Source organism: Corvus moneduloides, chromosome 26 (genome assembly GCF_009650955.1).
Source record: "Corvus moneduloides isolate bCorMon1 chromosome 26, bCorMon1.pri, whole genome shotgun sequence".
Taxonomy (NCBI): Eukaryota; Metazoa; Chordata; class Aves; order Passeriformes; family Corvidae; genus Corvus; species Corvus moneduloides.
The window spans coordinates 2,597,221-2,613,446 of record NC_045501.1 but is presented as its reverse complement, the minus strand read 5'-3'; the positions used below and the strand labels follow the sequence as shown (position 1 = coordinate 2,613,446).

The window sequence follows — 16,226 nt, the reverse complement described above, 5'->3', positions numbered from 1 at the left end:
CCAGAGCTATTTACTGTACCTAAACAGCTGCCAAAGAACTAATCCTCTGCTTTCACTGCCCCGAGTCACTGAGACCAGGCTATCAGCTCATTTCCACAGAAATGCTTTACTTAGACCTTTGATCTTCCGCTCCTTTCTGCCCCAAAAGCACCCCATGCTCCTGGGTGTGGATAAATCAAAAATTAACACATTTCAGTTGACAAATCCAATCATATAATTAAGCCAAGACAAAGGAAAAACAATTTTCCATTTATCAAAATAACTTCAAAGAAAAATACACTGGTTTGGAAGGGCTTCCATGCCCAAACCTGCACCCAGAGGTGCTACATTTGATCTTTAAATTTGTATTATAAAAAGCGCCAAATACAGAAGTCGGAATTCATATTTTGAGGTAACAGCAAACTATTTAGCAGACACAATGGTCAGTTCTCAGCTCTGAAGTACAAACTGTTACATGCTATAGACTATATGCTACAGGCTATATGCATATTACTCTAAGGTATTTCAATGATGAAAGGGTTAGGGTATAAACCCAATTCCAAATCCTACTGGGTATATTTATATTTATATTTATATTTTGATATTAATGATCACCCTGCAGCTCACTGAACATCCATGTGTCCTTGGACACCTGATGGTCCCTTTTTTTACTTCCTATCAAGCATCCAGGAGCACTAATCCAGCAGAGGCTCCTGCCAGAAGAGCATTATGAAAAGAAAGACATTCCTCCCACACACACTGGGAAACAGGGATCAAAGGGATCACTCTTAGCAAATTCCTGTAATAACAGCCCCAAACCCAGGAAGCACTGAATCTGCAATGACAAAACAATTATTTAGGAGGGATTTAAATGTGAAAAGAACTTTTTGTGCTCCATTGCACATGGCAGAACACAATCGTGATGTCTCAGCTCCACTCCACCCATTTCCCCTCATACAAATACCTGGAGGGCACCAGATTTCCACTCCCATTGGCAATTTCGGTTGGCACGTATCATTTCGGTTGGTCAGAACATACTAAACTGACATTTCCTCCAAACAGGAGGGAGAGAGAGAGAGTGAAAGCACTCCCCAGGAGGTGGGGACTCTTCCTGAAACACCCACTGCTGTCCCTCTATAAAGCTGACCCTGCTCTCGCTCTGCACTGCTCTGTCTTGTATCCTCCACGGGGCAGATCCAGGCACCTCGAGCACCATGGCCTTTTCCATGCGCACAAGTGGCGGGTCCCGGCAATTCTCCTCTCGGAGCGGGTTTGGAGGGGGATCTCTGAGGATGTCCAGTTCTGGTGGTGGAGGAGGCTTTGGTGGCAGTGGGCTTGGGCTTGGTGGGGGGTCTAGCGGGGGGTTTGGTGCAGTTTCTCTGTTGGGTTCAGGCTCTGGCTTCGGTGGGGGCTTTGGGGGCAGCTCAGGTCCAGGATTTGGGAGCAGCTTAAGCAGTGGCTTTGGTGGAAGCTTTGGAGGTGGTTTGGGTGGTAGCTACGGATGTGGCTTAGGCAGTGGTTTTGGGGGAGGTTTGGGAAGTGGTTTCGGCAGCAGTTCAGGTGCTGCTTTTGGAAGTGGCTTTGGTGGTGGCTCGGGGACTGGTTTTGGAGGTGGGCTTGGTGCTGCTGGTGCTGGCGATGGTGGCATTCTTTCTGGCTCAAAAAAAGAGACAATGCAAAACCTCAATGACCGTCTGGCTGCGTATCTGGACAAAGTGAGATCTCTGGAGGATGCCAACACCGAGCTGGAGCGCAAAATCCGTGAGTGGTATGAGAAAAGTGGCCCTGGCACTGGCACCCCTGGATCTGGGAATGACTACAGTAAATTCTATCCACTCATTGAAGATCTTCGAAACAAGGTAGCAAAGCAATGTATTTAATGGATCTTTATATTTGTAACTCAATAGTATGAATGAAAATGACAAATTTCTTTCGGAAACCAAGAGCACATTTATCCTTTGGTACTGATGCTTGGAGTCACCTCTGTCACCTTGCACTGGTGACATGTGCTGAATTTTTCCTGTACATTAAAGCAGCTCTGTAGCTGTGTCACACAGTGATTTGTCTAATCTGAATGAAGGAAAAGGCAGTGTTGGAAAGCAGTTCTACAAACCCTTGTAGAACACAAAGTTTAAAGCCATTACAAAACCATGAAGCCTTTGGGCCGTAACAATATTCTCTGAACACTGTATTCTAGATCATCAATGCAACCATCGACAATGCGAGGATCATTCTGCAGGTTGATAATGCCAGACTCGCTGCTGATGACTTCAGACTGAAGTAAGGATATCTTAATGCTACAAAAACTCTTACCAATATCATAAGGAAAAAATTCTTTTGTATTAACATCTCTTTCCTTGTAGAATACTTGTAAGACAATTACTAAACAATGCTATAATAATTTTGTGTATTAAGTTTTCGTATTAAAACTAAAATAAAATACATTAATAGTTTGCATTTCACCTCATTGGACATGTAAGAAATAATATTTAATCCCTTTATGCACAGATATGAGAATGAAGTGGCTCTTCGGCAGAGTGTGGAGGCCGACATCAATGGTCTGCGCAGAGTCCTGGATGAGCTGACCATAACCAGGGCAGATCTGGAGATGCAGATTGAAAGCCTGAATGAAGAACTGGCTTATCTCAAGAAGAATCATGAAGAGGTTATTTTTTTCCTTTATGGATTCATAACAAGACACATGAAATAGCAAAACATCAAATTACTCCCTTATTTAACCCATTATTGGCTTTGTTTGCTGTTATTTTTTGAGATTTCTAAGTGAAAGAGTGCAAGAAACAAGCTACAGATCCTTGTTGAAACAGAATTTATATCACATATATTTCTTTACATATATTTTGGTAGAACTATTTTGCCATTTGTTAACAGAACCTTCTTTTTATTTTAAATCTCTCCAGGAGCTTCAGGGCATCCAAAGCAGTGAATTTGGCCAAGTCAGCGTGGAAATGGACGCTGCTCCAGGGACTGACCTGACCAAGCTTCTGAATGACATGAGGGGACAGTACGAAGTCATTGCTGAGCAAAACCGTAAAGAGGCCGAGGCGTGGTTCAATGAAAAAGTAACAACCAGAGAGCAAACTCAGCAAAATGCATGGGAAAATTAGTTCTATACTTGGAACAGTAAAATTACACCCCATTCTTCCTTGTCATTTCAGAGCGGGGAGCTGAAAAGGGAAATCTCCACCCATACTGAGCAGCTCCAGTCGGGAAAGAGCGAGATCACGGATCTAAAACGGACTCTCCAGAGCTTGGAAATAGAGCTGCAGTCACAGCTTGCCATGGTACGTTCTAGGGAAGCTGCTGACTGCCCAGGGCCAATTCGGCAACTTCAAAAGTCTTTTTAGACCTTATCCTATTCCATAGAATTGAGAATTTGCATTTATTTCCAATTAAATCCTATATTCTATTAGTTCCTAAATAGCAGTAATATATCTAACTGGATTGCAGAGAGCATGTCACAAAGCAGATGAGTTTTTACATCACATTTAGGGAAGGCAAAAAGGACAGTTTTCAAACTGGTGTTTTCAAAAAGAAAATAAAACCTTCTAAGTAATGCAGCTGTACTCACTCCCTTAAACTACTTCAGTTGGTTTTGTTTTTATAAAGAGGTTTTTTTCTTTAACCAAAGATTATTAAATATCCTTACACAGAAAAAATCCCTGGAAGACACTTTAGCAGAAACGGAAGGTGGTTACTGCGCTCAGCTGTCACAAATCCAAATGCAGATTGGGAACCTGGAGTCCCAGCTTTTCCAGGTCAGGGCTGACATGGAGCGCCAGAACGCAGAGTACCAACAGCTCCTAGACATCAAGACTCGTCTGGAAATGGAGATTGAAACCTACCGGCGCCTGCTGGATGGCGAGTTTGTGTAAGGGACTATTGACACAAAATATCTCCTTGGGTTTCTTTTCTGTAGCAAAATCCTTTCCAGGAAAAAAGATGTAAAATAAGTGGAACGTTCTCCAAACGAGAGTAAGGCACATACAGTGATCTGAAATATCACTGTGACTGAGGAGAGTGAGCTATTCTGCTCAGTATTTAAATAATCTATCAATGTCACCATGAAAAGGGAACTTATCCCAATCCTATCGAACATCCTGCAATAGTGCATGTCTCCGATTCCCTTTTAGGAGCGCTGGACAGGCAGTTACATTTGAAAGCTCACCCCTGACAGGGTCCAAATCTCAAACACAATCACTGGATTCTTCTCAGGGTTGGTTTGTTTTTTTTTTTTTTTTTTTTTTTTTTTTTTGATTTTGATTGAACAAAATTTTGTTTCTAAAGTCATTCTTATAAATCAAATAATTCATGTTATCCTGTTTAACTACATCATAGAGCTCATTATAATCAGAAGCCAATTTGAAAGAAAAGGGGGCACTTGGTCATGTGCTGCTTTGGGTTATCATTTTTAACACATTGATAAATATTTTTTGTTTTGTTCATGATGTTTAGATCCAACCAAAACTAGAAAGATCAAGACAATTGTTGAAGAAGTGGTAGACGGAAAAGTTGTTGCATCCCACGTTAAGGAAGTTGAAGAGAAGATATGAGGCACAATCTGATGTGGCAAAGGATCCTTTTGCTCCAAGCCAAAATGGATAAATAATTTTATTCTTTTGTATGAAGTGATAAAACGTTTGGCTTTGTACTAAGAATCTTTTGATAAGACAAAGTTGGCACTTTCATTCCTTGCAGATATGCAATATATTTCCTGCTTCTCTCTATCAGCATTACTTGTATGATTTCCAGGGTGTTCTTTAAAAATATCATCAAATCTCTGTTCAATAACCAGAAATATGAAGCACACATTTAATCAGATTTGGCTTTTTATAATCTTTAGTAATCAATAGATAAAATAAATTTGCTGCTCTAACCTCATTTTCCAGTTTTCATCATTAATAAAAAGGACTCAACAAGCTTTAAGGTATTAATGTCTCTTCACTCTCCATGACCCCCTCCACTTGTGTGGTGAGCCAGCAACGAAATATGAACATTGAAAGCAGCTAGAATTCAAAATTCCATAAATCCTAGGAAAGATGCAATTGCTTATACCTACCTACCTTTAGCCTTCAGGGATCTCATAGCCAGGTGTTCCGTTTACACCTGAAAAAAAAAGATATTAAAAGAAAGCATTAGTTTATACCATCCCAGGTGCAATACCTTGTGTTTGTCTCATGGATTCCTAATGGTTTTCTGACGTAACTGTTCTCATCCCATCAGTGACAAACACTGCCAGTAATTTGGGTTTAGAACTACATAGAACAAGGACAATTGAGACACTTGTAGAAAAGAAAGTGGACAACAAAACCTTTCCATCTCAGTCCAGGTCAACTGGAAGACAGTCAGCTAAGGAAAATAAAATCCAAACACAGGATCCTTTCACATGTGCCAGCAGACACAGCCAAGAATAGGGAAGCCTTTTCACACCAGGAGACTTTTAAGTGGTACAATACTTTGGCTTCCAAAAAGATGCATGTCTTGTAAAAGTTTTCTGCCTTTTTTATCATTTCATTGATGTATATTCTCATTTAGGGTCTAAAATGCCTTTCTCTCTTTGGCAATTTTAAATTTTTACTGAAATCAGAAATTTTTTTACTGCATATCTGATATTGTGCACTACTGAAAAAAATGAATAAGCAAGAGGCAAAATGAAATAGGTAAGAGCTGTTCTTAGCAGACAAAATCATCGGGATCACACAGTGCTCCAGTGAGCCAGGAAATGAAGAAGCACAGCACAGCAGACAGCCTGTGCTGGACCTGCCTGGGAGCTGTCAGGAAAGGGGTAAGAACCCCACACACATTGCATGTTGTGTGTATTGAACACACCAACACCTGGCACAGGTACTGAAACACAGTCAGAGAGCCTTTTTCTGACAGCAGTGATGTGTCTGAAGTGTACATTCACCAGAACTTTGCCCTCTGCAAAAGAGGGCAAAGCCCTTACCACAAGCTGCACCAGTACTGTGCACCCTTAGTGCTGGTTCCTCTCCCTCCTTGTGTGTTTCTGCCCATAAACCCACCACTGTGTTGGGTGAGAGGATGCCCAGCTAGTTTCTGAAACAGGACAGTCCTCAACACTGGGTCAGGTCAGACACCCGAGGCTTCATCTCACTGAGTCTCAAACACCTTCAGGGATGGAAATTCTGTGACATCCCTAACAATGGTGGAAGCACCTGCCAGCGGCACTGCCAGCAATCCAGGCATGCTGCTAGGAGACTCTGCCCTTCCATGTCCTCCTGCCAGCGCACTTCATGCTGGGCAGCTGCAACTTTATCCTTTGCTTTCTCTCTCTTACCCGCACATTTCTGAGGTTATAAAACCCCACAGTTACAGTGGGACAAAAACATTAAGACACTGATATATTCATTTCGGCACATAATTTAGGATTAGCTATTTTAGTGCTATGCTTTGCTGCATTAACCTGCTGCCAGGACGGGCTGACAGGCTCTGAGCCCCCCGCGCTCCCCGAAATGGGCCGCTGCCGCTTTAACGGCCCCGCGGCCGCAGCCCCGCGCCGCCGGCAGCGGAGCCGGGAGCCGGGGAGGATGGGAGGAGGAGGATGGAGCCGGCTCGGCTCCGCCGAGAGATCAGGGCAAAGTATGAATCGCTCATCACCCGAAATCAGATAAAGACCGTCAGCTCAGCAAGGACGCAGGTAATGCCTCCTCACAGCCACACACCTTGCAGAGTACGGAGCCATTCGCTGGCCGTACAGTTCCTCCCGCAGCCTCTATGAGGTACAGTAATTTCTTTCAATGCAGCAGATTTTCGGGGAAGGGATGTGGATTTTACCGCAGTAAGATGTGAACTAGAAGAATCGGAAATAGATTTTGTTAAGGGTATGGATTCACGCTGAATGAATGCTGTGTAATTCATCAGGATGCTTTTCTGTCCCTGCAGCCGGGCTATTGCTGGGATTTAAGGGATGATGACATAGGCTGTAACACGGTAACCTCTAGCTCCATGTAGTTTCTCGGAGGAAAAAAGAATCCTGAAGAGAATCCTTTTATATACAGCAATCTTTGACATTTTTAGCCCTCTAGTAAAGAAAACGGTACCTTTGCAGCAACTATTTTCTATTGCTCACAGTAAAAACTATGTTCTGCTCTTCAGCAAATATCAATTGTTCTCTCATACAGTTTGATTAAATGTTACCAACACACAATGCTGCTGTTAGGGATTTACATACAAACAGCTCTAAACCCAACTGAAATCAAATGGCAAAACAATTTTGAGCCATCAAATGTAAAGAAATTCAGGGGGAAATCAGGTATTCTGTCACCTTGTACTTAGGTATTGGAGGAATCCCAGAGGTTTGTTTTAAGGACAGGCCAGACGCTGCTGCAGCCTGGCTGATCCACCAGCAGTGCCAGACACACAGCAGCTGCACACCCATCAGGGAAGCCAAGTTTATCTTTGTGTTGGCACAAAGCAGCCAGTGCACACTGGTTTGATCCTGTCACACAAATTCTGCAGCACCCAGGCAAGAAAGGAGAAGCAAAGAACATTGGGGGTTCACTTGTGGATGAGCCAAATCTAGATTCTTCACAAAAATGGTGGCCTGGTAAAGTTGCAATAGGTCAGGGGAACAAACCCCTTATTTTCCTTAGTTCATAAGAACTGAATTAAAGAGATTCTTTCTTAGAGTCGATGTCATCATAAGAACCTGCATAAAGCAGTAAAACATGTGAAAGAGCAGGTGCTGTTTCAAGGGCTTATGGCATCTTCACCACTTGCAGGGAAACTCAGAAACCAAAAAGAAAAATAACTTCCATAAGCCAAACAATCATTCTGGAAGTTACATGCAGGAATATACTATTGAAATCAAAGATAAGTCTAAATCTAAAATGACCCCACACGTGATCAGGATTGGTTTTTAAAAACTATTTTTAATAGGATAAAAGGAAAAAGAAAAGCCTGAACTCAAAAATACATTAAAATCAAAGCACTTTATTCAAACTTGGAAGCTTGAACCATCTGCACCTCCTCTAAGCCCATTTGCTCCAGAGGTGAGTAAGGTGTCAGTACAACTGGGTAATTTGTATGAGAATACCTCTAAGACAAAGGTGCCAGGGATAGAGATATGCCCAACCACTTCCCTACAAATGCAGTGGGATAAGGGCTTTCCCTCTACACAGTACAGAAGATACTAACTCCTCACTGTGAGCTTACACACATTTACACAACTCTAACAAAAATTCCAACTAGGTATTTTTATGTGCTGGTTTATTATCATTATTTGAATATTTTTAATATTGTTATCTTTTGTATGTCCCCTCTAGTTAGAAGAAGGTACAAGTAAAAGAATGGACAAAGATGCAGAAGCACTAAAGGCAGCCAGAGCAGAACTGTGCGAAGCCCGACGGCAGTGGCACCACATGCAGATCGAAATCGAGTCTCTCCACGCTGTGGTAAGAGCCAGAAATGAAATTTGAAATCTCACGGAAAAAAGAAGTATTGTCCTTGATGTAAACTATCCCCCAGTCAATTTCTGTGACAGTCACAGCCACCATACAGCAGAAACCCATCACAGGAACACTCAGCTTTGGGGGGCTCCAGCTCCTCACAGAGCCTTCATTCACACACACTGACCCAGCAAATGTTCTGGTGCAGGATCTGCCACTCCAGACACACATGGTGTCCCATTTTCACACCTCCCAAACATATACTTGCATTATACTCCCCCACCAAGCTCCTGGTCATTCTGCCTTACCAATTCACAGCATGTTTATGATTTTTTTTTACTGTATAGACCAAATTTATCAATTCATTTGTGATAAAATGTCAGCAGTTTGCTCAATTCACCAGTACAGAAAAGCTCCAAGAGCACACAGGCACTTCATATAGCACTGAGCTGGACATTGTTTAACTTAAAATCAGAGATCTGTAAACTCAAGGCAGTGGATTGCTGTGCAAGACGTGGCTCCACTTTCATCTGATCTTAAACTACCAGATTTTACTGGAAAATTTCTCAGCCAAAGTATTACCTTGGAAGCTTTACTCCTGTTCTTAAAGAATAATCTTAAAAGAACTGATGTAAAAATACACAGTTTGTTAATGAAACCATGTACGTGTATAACATCTTTACACACGAACTTTCCAAATTTAAAATATTACTTAAATTTCACAGGAAAAGGGTTTGGAACGTTCGTTGCGTGCCACGGAGCAGCAGTACCACATGCAGCTACAAAATCTGGAAGGTGAGATTGAATGCTTGGAGAAAGAGTTATCGGAAGTGAGAAGGGGAATTGAGAAACAGCTTCGAGAGCATGAAATTCTCCTGAACACGAGGATGAAGCTGGAGGAGGAGATAGCAACATATCGCAGTCTGCTGGAGCAAGAAGAGAGCAGGTACTCGCTGCTTAGAGAAAAAGATCTCAAATCTGTCTTCCATTTCTGAAGGTGTCAAATAATCGGAATTGTAAATACATGAACTAATCATTAAAAAATTACAGTATAAAACCTTAGAAAAGGTTTCATTGTAAGGTAGCTTCACTGACTGCAGAGTTTCTGGCACTCAGTGTCTCACACACATTGCAGAAAGCAGCACAGTCACTGCAGCCTCACTTGAGGCACTGCAGGTCACCAGGCCCCTCAGGACCAGGCATACAAGGCCGGTCCACGCACGTGAAGTGCCGGGCAGGGAGTTCATGCCTCAGACCAGGACAGATCACTGCAGGAAATTGCACAGGTATTGTCAATAACTTCTTCCAGTTCTGGGCTCAGAATGAGAAATCCCAACAAACAGTTACCACAATCAAACAGAATTTCTCGTGATTCTCACATTTTTAAATTTTTCACAGCTGTTCACAGGACAAGCTTGAAGTTAAAGTAATTCAGTATTATTAGATGTCTTTAATAATTTTTATTTTCACAGGTTCCGTTGCTCAATACCTGCCCAGAAGGATGACAAAAAGCCCAGCACTAGCAAAATCACCTTTATGCTGCCTTCAGGTGAGTTTCAGACACCTTCTCCTTAAGGGATTTTGGCCCTAACTGTTCACAACTAGTGACAAACTCCTGAATATTAAAAAAGGACCTTTTCCAGTGTACCTCCAGGTCCTGTGTACCGCCCTTGCCCTTCTGCATGCTCAGTGTACACCTGCATATTCTTTTACAGAGAGTGTAAAGAAGCATGAACCAAAGAAGGTGGAACTGATGACAAAACAAGCAATCCTAGATGGAAATATCATGAAGAAAAGTGCTGAAGCTCATGGCACTGTACAGTAAGATAAACAGGAATTTCACAAAATAACAGTTGGAAGTAAAGGGTGGAGGTTACATTTCAGTAGCTTTGAATTTTCCGTTATTTGGTATCTATTATCTTGTGCCCACATAGCCCAGGAGCTTCAGAACCACAGTGAGAGCTCCTGAAGGTGCACTGAATGGCAGTATTTAACAATACATTACATTTAAAAGTTCTTTTTATTAGCATTGGCTTCATAAGCAAACAATACCATGCTGGTGCTTCTGATTTGTAATTTCTACTTCTGTTAAGAATGAAACTATGAATAATTCATCTCGCTAAGGCTGAAAGCAAAGAGACAGACCACATTTGGGAAGTCCCCCTGGGGCATATTTATGCACATAAATTCAGGCTCAGCTGCTCCAACTTGCTCCTTGGAAACTCCTAAGTTTCCCCAAACAGGGGAGGGAGAGCCTGGCTCCCAAGTAGGCATGTGAAAGTCTGTTAGGATGTGTTATTTACCTGAAATCACTTCAATAGCATTGGATTGCCTCATTTTAATTTTTTTGTTTCCTGCTGCTCTTTAGGCTTTTTTGTAAACTAATTTAATGTTACCTTTAAACACACTGTAGTGGGCCATTCCTAACACTGAACCATAATCAGCTGCTGAAGAAATTAATGCCATTATAAGGTCCACCAGACATACCCCATAGCTGAAGTTTATTTTTGTGCATGAGCTTCGCTCATCACACAGTCACTCAGATCTGCACAGGGCTACTCTGCCAGGTGCAGTTTACTCAGCTGGGTGAGGCCTCAGAGCCTGACTTTCACATCTGAATTCTGACACACACATAGAGAATTGAATCAACAGGATTTGGGTGCCTCAATATTCCTGGATCAGCTGGCTTTTCAATTCTCCCTATTTTACTTTTGCCCTTTTTTCTCTTTAATGTAATATAGCTCCACATTCTGAGGTTTGAGTCTAAACTAGATTTTCTCCTCCCTATTCAGAAGGTTTTCAGATGCAGGAATTCTGTCCTGCCCACTACAGTACTGAGGTTTCTTGCAAAACTTTTGAGCTTGGATTCCAAACTTTCTCCTTGGAAACAAACTGCCTAATGTGTTTGGAGCAGTGGTTTTGTATCCATGTCTACCTAAAAGTACAAAAACAAGAACATAATGAACCCTCACCCTTTATTTAGCTTCTCTGGAGGATGAAACTGTAAAAGAAAAGGAAACCTGATATCTCAGTACCATATAAAATAACTCGACACTTTATGATGACATTTCTCTCTCTGTTTTAAAAGCAGTCCTGAAGACAGATAACTAATATAGCCTAAAAAATTATAAATACATTTGCTTTATTGTTTCAGGACAGAAAAAGTGGATGAAGTCATTAAGGAGTGGGAAGGTTCTTTCTTTAAGGACAACCCTCGCTTAAGGAAAAAGTCTGTTTCCTTGCGTTTTGATCTCCACCTGGCAGCCACAGAGGAAGGGTGCTTGCACACGAAAAAGAAAACCCTCCCCGACATTGAAGTCAGGCTGGTGATGAGGAGATCCTGCAGCATCCCATCCATCAAACCTTAACCTCAGCCAATTCCTTCAAAGTGCATCTACAATGGGCTTTGGAAATAAACTGTAGATGGACTCCCACAGCTGCTGTCTGCTACAACCACAACATCTGACCAACTACTTGGATCAATACAACAAAACCATACAAGTCCTTTAAAAGAAAGGGTGAAGGAGGTTCAGATTCCAAGAAACCCGACTTCTACTGGTTTTATACTCTGGGTGCAGCCCTTTCATTTTCTCATTGTTGTTTCGTAGAATTTCATTAAATATTACAAAAGTTAAACTAGAACTTTATAGTTTGGCATATTCTGCCTTTGTAAAAGAGAACTTGTTTTCTCTTTCTGAAAATGAGAAATGCATATTTGCTTCTCTTAATTATTCGATATTCCATTCATATAATGACTGGTGAATCCTTGCAATAATTTATATCAAACTGTCATACTTCTAGAAATATATTTTAAAATAATACTTTCTAACAGCAAAAATTACATACAAAAATACTCTTAAAAGACATGAACTACTAATGAAGAGTTTTCTTTTAAAAGTGGTTAGTATTTTTAAATTCCTTTTTTTCAGGCAACAACTGAGCAAAAATGTCTTTCCTCTACATCCTTATACACCCATTTTAAAAGTGTTGTTACAATCCAGTAACATTTTAGCCATATTGTTCCCCTGATTTTGAAGCAGTAATTTCCCCTGAAAAATCAATCATTCCGTTATGTGTCCACACACACCTTTACTACAAGTCTCTTAGCCAAGGCAAATGAAATTACTCTCTAATTGTTCAAATGGGAGGAGTCAAACAACCATTTGAATGCTGATATTCCATTAATTTTGTTTATTATAACAATGTGCATTAAAATATCTTCAACAAATTCCTCTTCTGACAAACACTACAGGTAAGTGATGTTCTTGATCTAATATGTGTGACAAGTCACTATTACGCCAGGGTACAACTGCTACTACTCCAAATTAACCGGGCAAAATAAGGGCTACAAATTCAAAGTACAATTCAATCAGACCCCTTAAGTACCACCCCCCACTCCTACCCAAAGTAGCTGTGGGCAAACACAAACCCCAGCAGACAACCCTGCACCGGTACACAGAGGAACAGCCATCCTTCTTTAAAACCTCATGGGACAAATTTCAAAGACTCAAAGGAGATTGTATGAAGACAAGGATGATTGTTTGTAAGGATTCTGAAGGGGGTGGATGTCACAGCTCCCACTGGAACACTGCGGGCTCAAAGCCTGGAAAACCCACGCACAGGATTTATTGGATTACAGCAGCATGTAAAGGATTGATTTCAGTGTCAGTATCTGCCTTATTACTTATGGCATGTGTACAAAACTGATACTACAGATTCTTTCAGAGTAAATTTATGCTTCTATCCTTTGTTCATGGTGAGAACAACACATCGATATTGCCCCATCCTGTCTGTACTGTATCAAACTCGCTAATTATCCTTAACCTGAATCATGAGCTGATGTTGTTACCACTTGAGTACTTGGCATCCTGAATGTATCGGCCTGCTCCAGTATTTTCACTATGCAGCTTTTTTTTGTGCTTAGACTCTGTACATTTTACAATACTTGAATTTAAACTAAGTTTTAATTGCTTTAAGGCACTTTAAACAGGGATACGAATTTACCAAAGTAAATGATAGTACTAATATTAAAAAAAGCATTAAAATGGAGTTTGTCCGTGCATATTTTGTGTGTGTGTCAATGTCTTCCCTTTAAAAGGAAAGGAGTAAAACAGAAATGCAAAATAAAAGTTGCAGATAGGAAAATCTGTAGCACTGTAAAAAGTGTTTTCTAAGATCTTCGCAATTAGAAATACATGAATTCCCTCAGAATCTTTACCGTAACATGTGAGTGTCCTCCTGCTACAAAACTTACTCTTTTTTTCCTGGTAAATCCAGTCACCCTGGCTATTTTCTTCATGTGTGACTTCCTGTCACTGACTTCAGTAGCTTCTGCTACTCTAGGCCTGGTTCAAGTAGGCATTCTGGTTTCAACTAAGTTTTCACCCCTTTCAGTAAGTATCTATTTTTGCATTATTCATAAATTCCATCTCTTCAAATGTAAAGAACTCTCCTTTGTTCACAAACTAGTGAACAGGTGTCAGTGTGAACTCCACGTGGGCATCAAAATAATAACATCTCACCCTCATTTTTAGGTCACTTTAAAGGTGAATTTAAAAAAAAAATTAACACTGAAGCTTAATACTATGGCAGAGAATTCTTCATTTCTCTGCTGCTAATTAAATCCAGACCAGCTGAGCCTCTGCCAACCAGCACCTGCAAACGGCTGATGTAAAAACGAATTTCATTGTCTCAACCTACTTGCCAGTGAATGTCTGTCCTCATTCCAGAGCTTATGAAACTGCTGGTAATTAAAACAGTTGGGTAAGAATAAGCTTTTACATCCCCCCTGGTGAGCACGGTGTGGTATAAACAGTTCCATTAAATCAATAAAACTACTTCTATATTGTACAGGATATTAAAAAGTGTATGCTGGCAAAGCCTTTCACTATCACAAGATGGAATTAAGGCAAAGAGCACGGTAAATAAAAGCAGGGAATACATTGGTGGCTTTGAAAATATATAATGATTTAGAACTATTAGTATGGAGTGTGTGTTTCAGTAAACATACTTGAACACTATAATAAATAATTAATTTTTTAAGATAAGTACATTTTAAATAATTAAAATTTTTAAATTAAAGTTAAATTTAAAATAATAAATATTTCAAAATTTCTATTTTCAATTTAACATTAAATGCAGTTTACACTATCAACAAAACCATGTTACTAATAAACTAGAAGTGAATGTATGAAACTAGGAGGAAACCTGGTCAAAAACAGGGGAAAAAACAGGTTATTTTTCACCTCTTATAAGTATTTTCTCACCTTTTCTTTACCATTTCCTGCCCAGTGAAGCTGGTGAACTAGCGTGATGTATTTTTGCTGGCTGAGGAAGCTTTTCAACTCTTGCTTTAATACAAAATTGAAGTCACAGATTATTCTGCTGCATGTCAACAAATGTCCATTGTGGGCACAGACAGCAGAGTCTAAGCAGATGAGGGCAGAGCTCTTGTCTCTTTATTTGCTCATAAAAGTAAGTTTATTTAAGCATGAACACAAACTGGGCCAGTGGAACTCTAGGCATCAAGACCAACTTGCAGCAACCCATGTTGAGTTAGTTTTTCTTCTTTTCACCTTCTATCATCGTTTCGGGTTAGGCAGGTACCATCCCCCTTGGCTTTCCTTCAGATCCACCCAAATTCTCCCTCGTGAATGTCTAGAAATATATCTTATTGGCCACGTGAGAGCATTTCAATGCCAGACATTCAATTTCAACGTCAAACGTTCAACGTCCGACTTTCAAGTTTCACTGCCAAAGTTTTCATATTTATTTCAGTCACTTCGATAATTTTCAGTGTAAAAGGCTCTTAAAGCTGAATGCTGAGGTCTGGAACTCTTCATCCTCCTCATACCCTCAGAGCCACACGGTTCACCTTGTTTGATATTTGGGAGGGTTTTACCTTTGTGTGATACCTTTGCTGATTTCTGCAAGGAATTGTGGACAATTCCACTGCTCCCAAACTACTGGTTAATTTACAATCCTGTGTGATTCAGCAGCAGAGTGTTTTGAGTTGTCACGCTGATTTAGTTGACAATTATCATACATTATAATATTTATTACCCAGGGTCCATCTCGCTGCCTCCTCAGCCGTCCCTAACGCCATCCCCCTTCGTCTGGCCTTCTCCCACACACCGGCACCTTCCCGCTGCCCTCAGAGCTCGTCCTGCTCCACTCAACCACCTCTGGAAGCGCTGCCATCCTAAACCGCCATTTCGGCACCACACTGTGCAGAGACCAGGATCCCCCGGCACTGACGGACGGTTCACCTGACTCCATCGCTACCTTTACGGGATATTATTCGGGCTCGGACACGACCCTGCAGCGTTTTCCCGTCGCCTCACGGCAACGCGGGGCCCGGAACGCCTCAGGGACCGCGCGCCTCCCGTGAGGGGAAAAAGGCGCCAAAATCCCCTCAGGAACCGCGCGCCGCCCGTGAGGGGGAGGAGGCGCTAAAGCGCAGCGGGCACGAGGCGTCCACCGATCCCCCTGTGCGCCCGTCCTGCGCCGCAGATTCGCCACCGGCAGCCACCACTCGGGGCACCGTGACCGCGGTGCCCGGCGCGGGGGAAGGGGACGAGCACGATGCTGGGCATTGCGGGTCTGGGGCGCCTCGGGAGCCCCGACGACACCGCGAGGCAGCGCCTCCGTGCCGGTAATGGCGGGCGGGGTCACCCCTCGCGCGGCGTTCGTATTGCACCCCGCAGATTCGCCACGGCCCCTGGGGTCGCCGCCGTCCCGGAGGGCGCAGGGACGGCCCTGGCCCTTCAGTGGGGCGCGGGCAGCCGAACAGGCCCCCCCGATGGTGAGTAGGAAGTCCCC

The 16,226-nt window shown here is 42.0% G+C and overlaps 2 protein-coding genes and 1 long non-coding RNA gene across 4 annotated transcripts; 2 read left to right on the top strand and 1 right to left on the bottom strand.

The window, feature by feature from the left end:
- The first annotated feature begins 1,087 nt into the window (after positions 1–1,087).
- LOC116435419 (keratin, type I cytoskeletal 12-like) lies at positions 1,088–4,878 on the top strand. Its single transcript, XM_032091752.1, has 8 exons — positions 1,088–1,838; positions 2,177–2,259; positions 2,488–2,644; positions 2,898–3,059; positions 3,156–3,281; positions 3,651–3,868; positions 4,131–4,213; positions 4,453–4,878. Exons 1-8 carry the CDS (start codon positions 1,194–1,196, stop codon positions 4,548–4,550), a joined length of 1,572 nt encoding a protein of 523 aa, XP_031947643.1. The 5' UTR covers positions 1,088–1,193; the 3' UTR covers positions 4,551–4,878.
- On the bottom strand, positions 1,824–16,078 carry LOC116435425. Its single transcript, XR_004236780.1, has 3 exons — positions 14,672–16,078; positions 5,061–5,103; positions 1,824–2,581 (listed from the first exon to the last, which is right to left on the bottom strand). It is a non-coding gene; the product is annotated as an uncharacterized LOC116435425 (long non-coding RNA).
- KRT222 (keratin 222) lies at positions 6,512–13,467 on the top strand. 2 transcript variants are annotated; one of them, XM_032091760.1, is made up of 6 exons: positions 6,512–6,655; positions 8,283–8,411; positions 9,131–9,351; positions 9,878–9,954; positions 10,121–10,226; positions 11,560–13,467. In XM_032091760.1, the coding sequence occupies exons 1-6, from the start codon at positions 6,560–6,562 to the stop codon at positions 11,771–11,773; spliced, it is 843 nt and encodes a 280-aa protein (XP_031947651.1). In that variant the 5' UTR covers positions 6,512–6,559; the 3' UTR covers positions 11,774–13,467. The 2 variants fall into 2 exon arrangements, with proteins under 2 accessions (XP_031947651.1, XP_031947653.1); XM_032091762.1 differs by having other exon boundaries at positions 6,564–6,737.
- Positions 16,079–16,226: the final 148 nt, after the last annotated feature.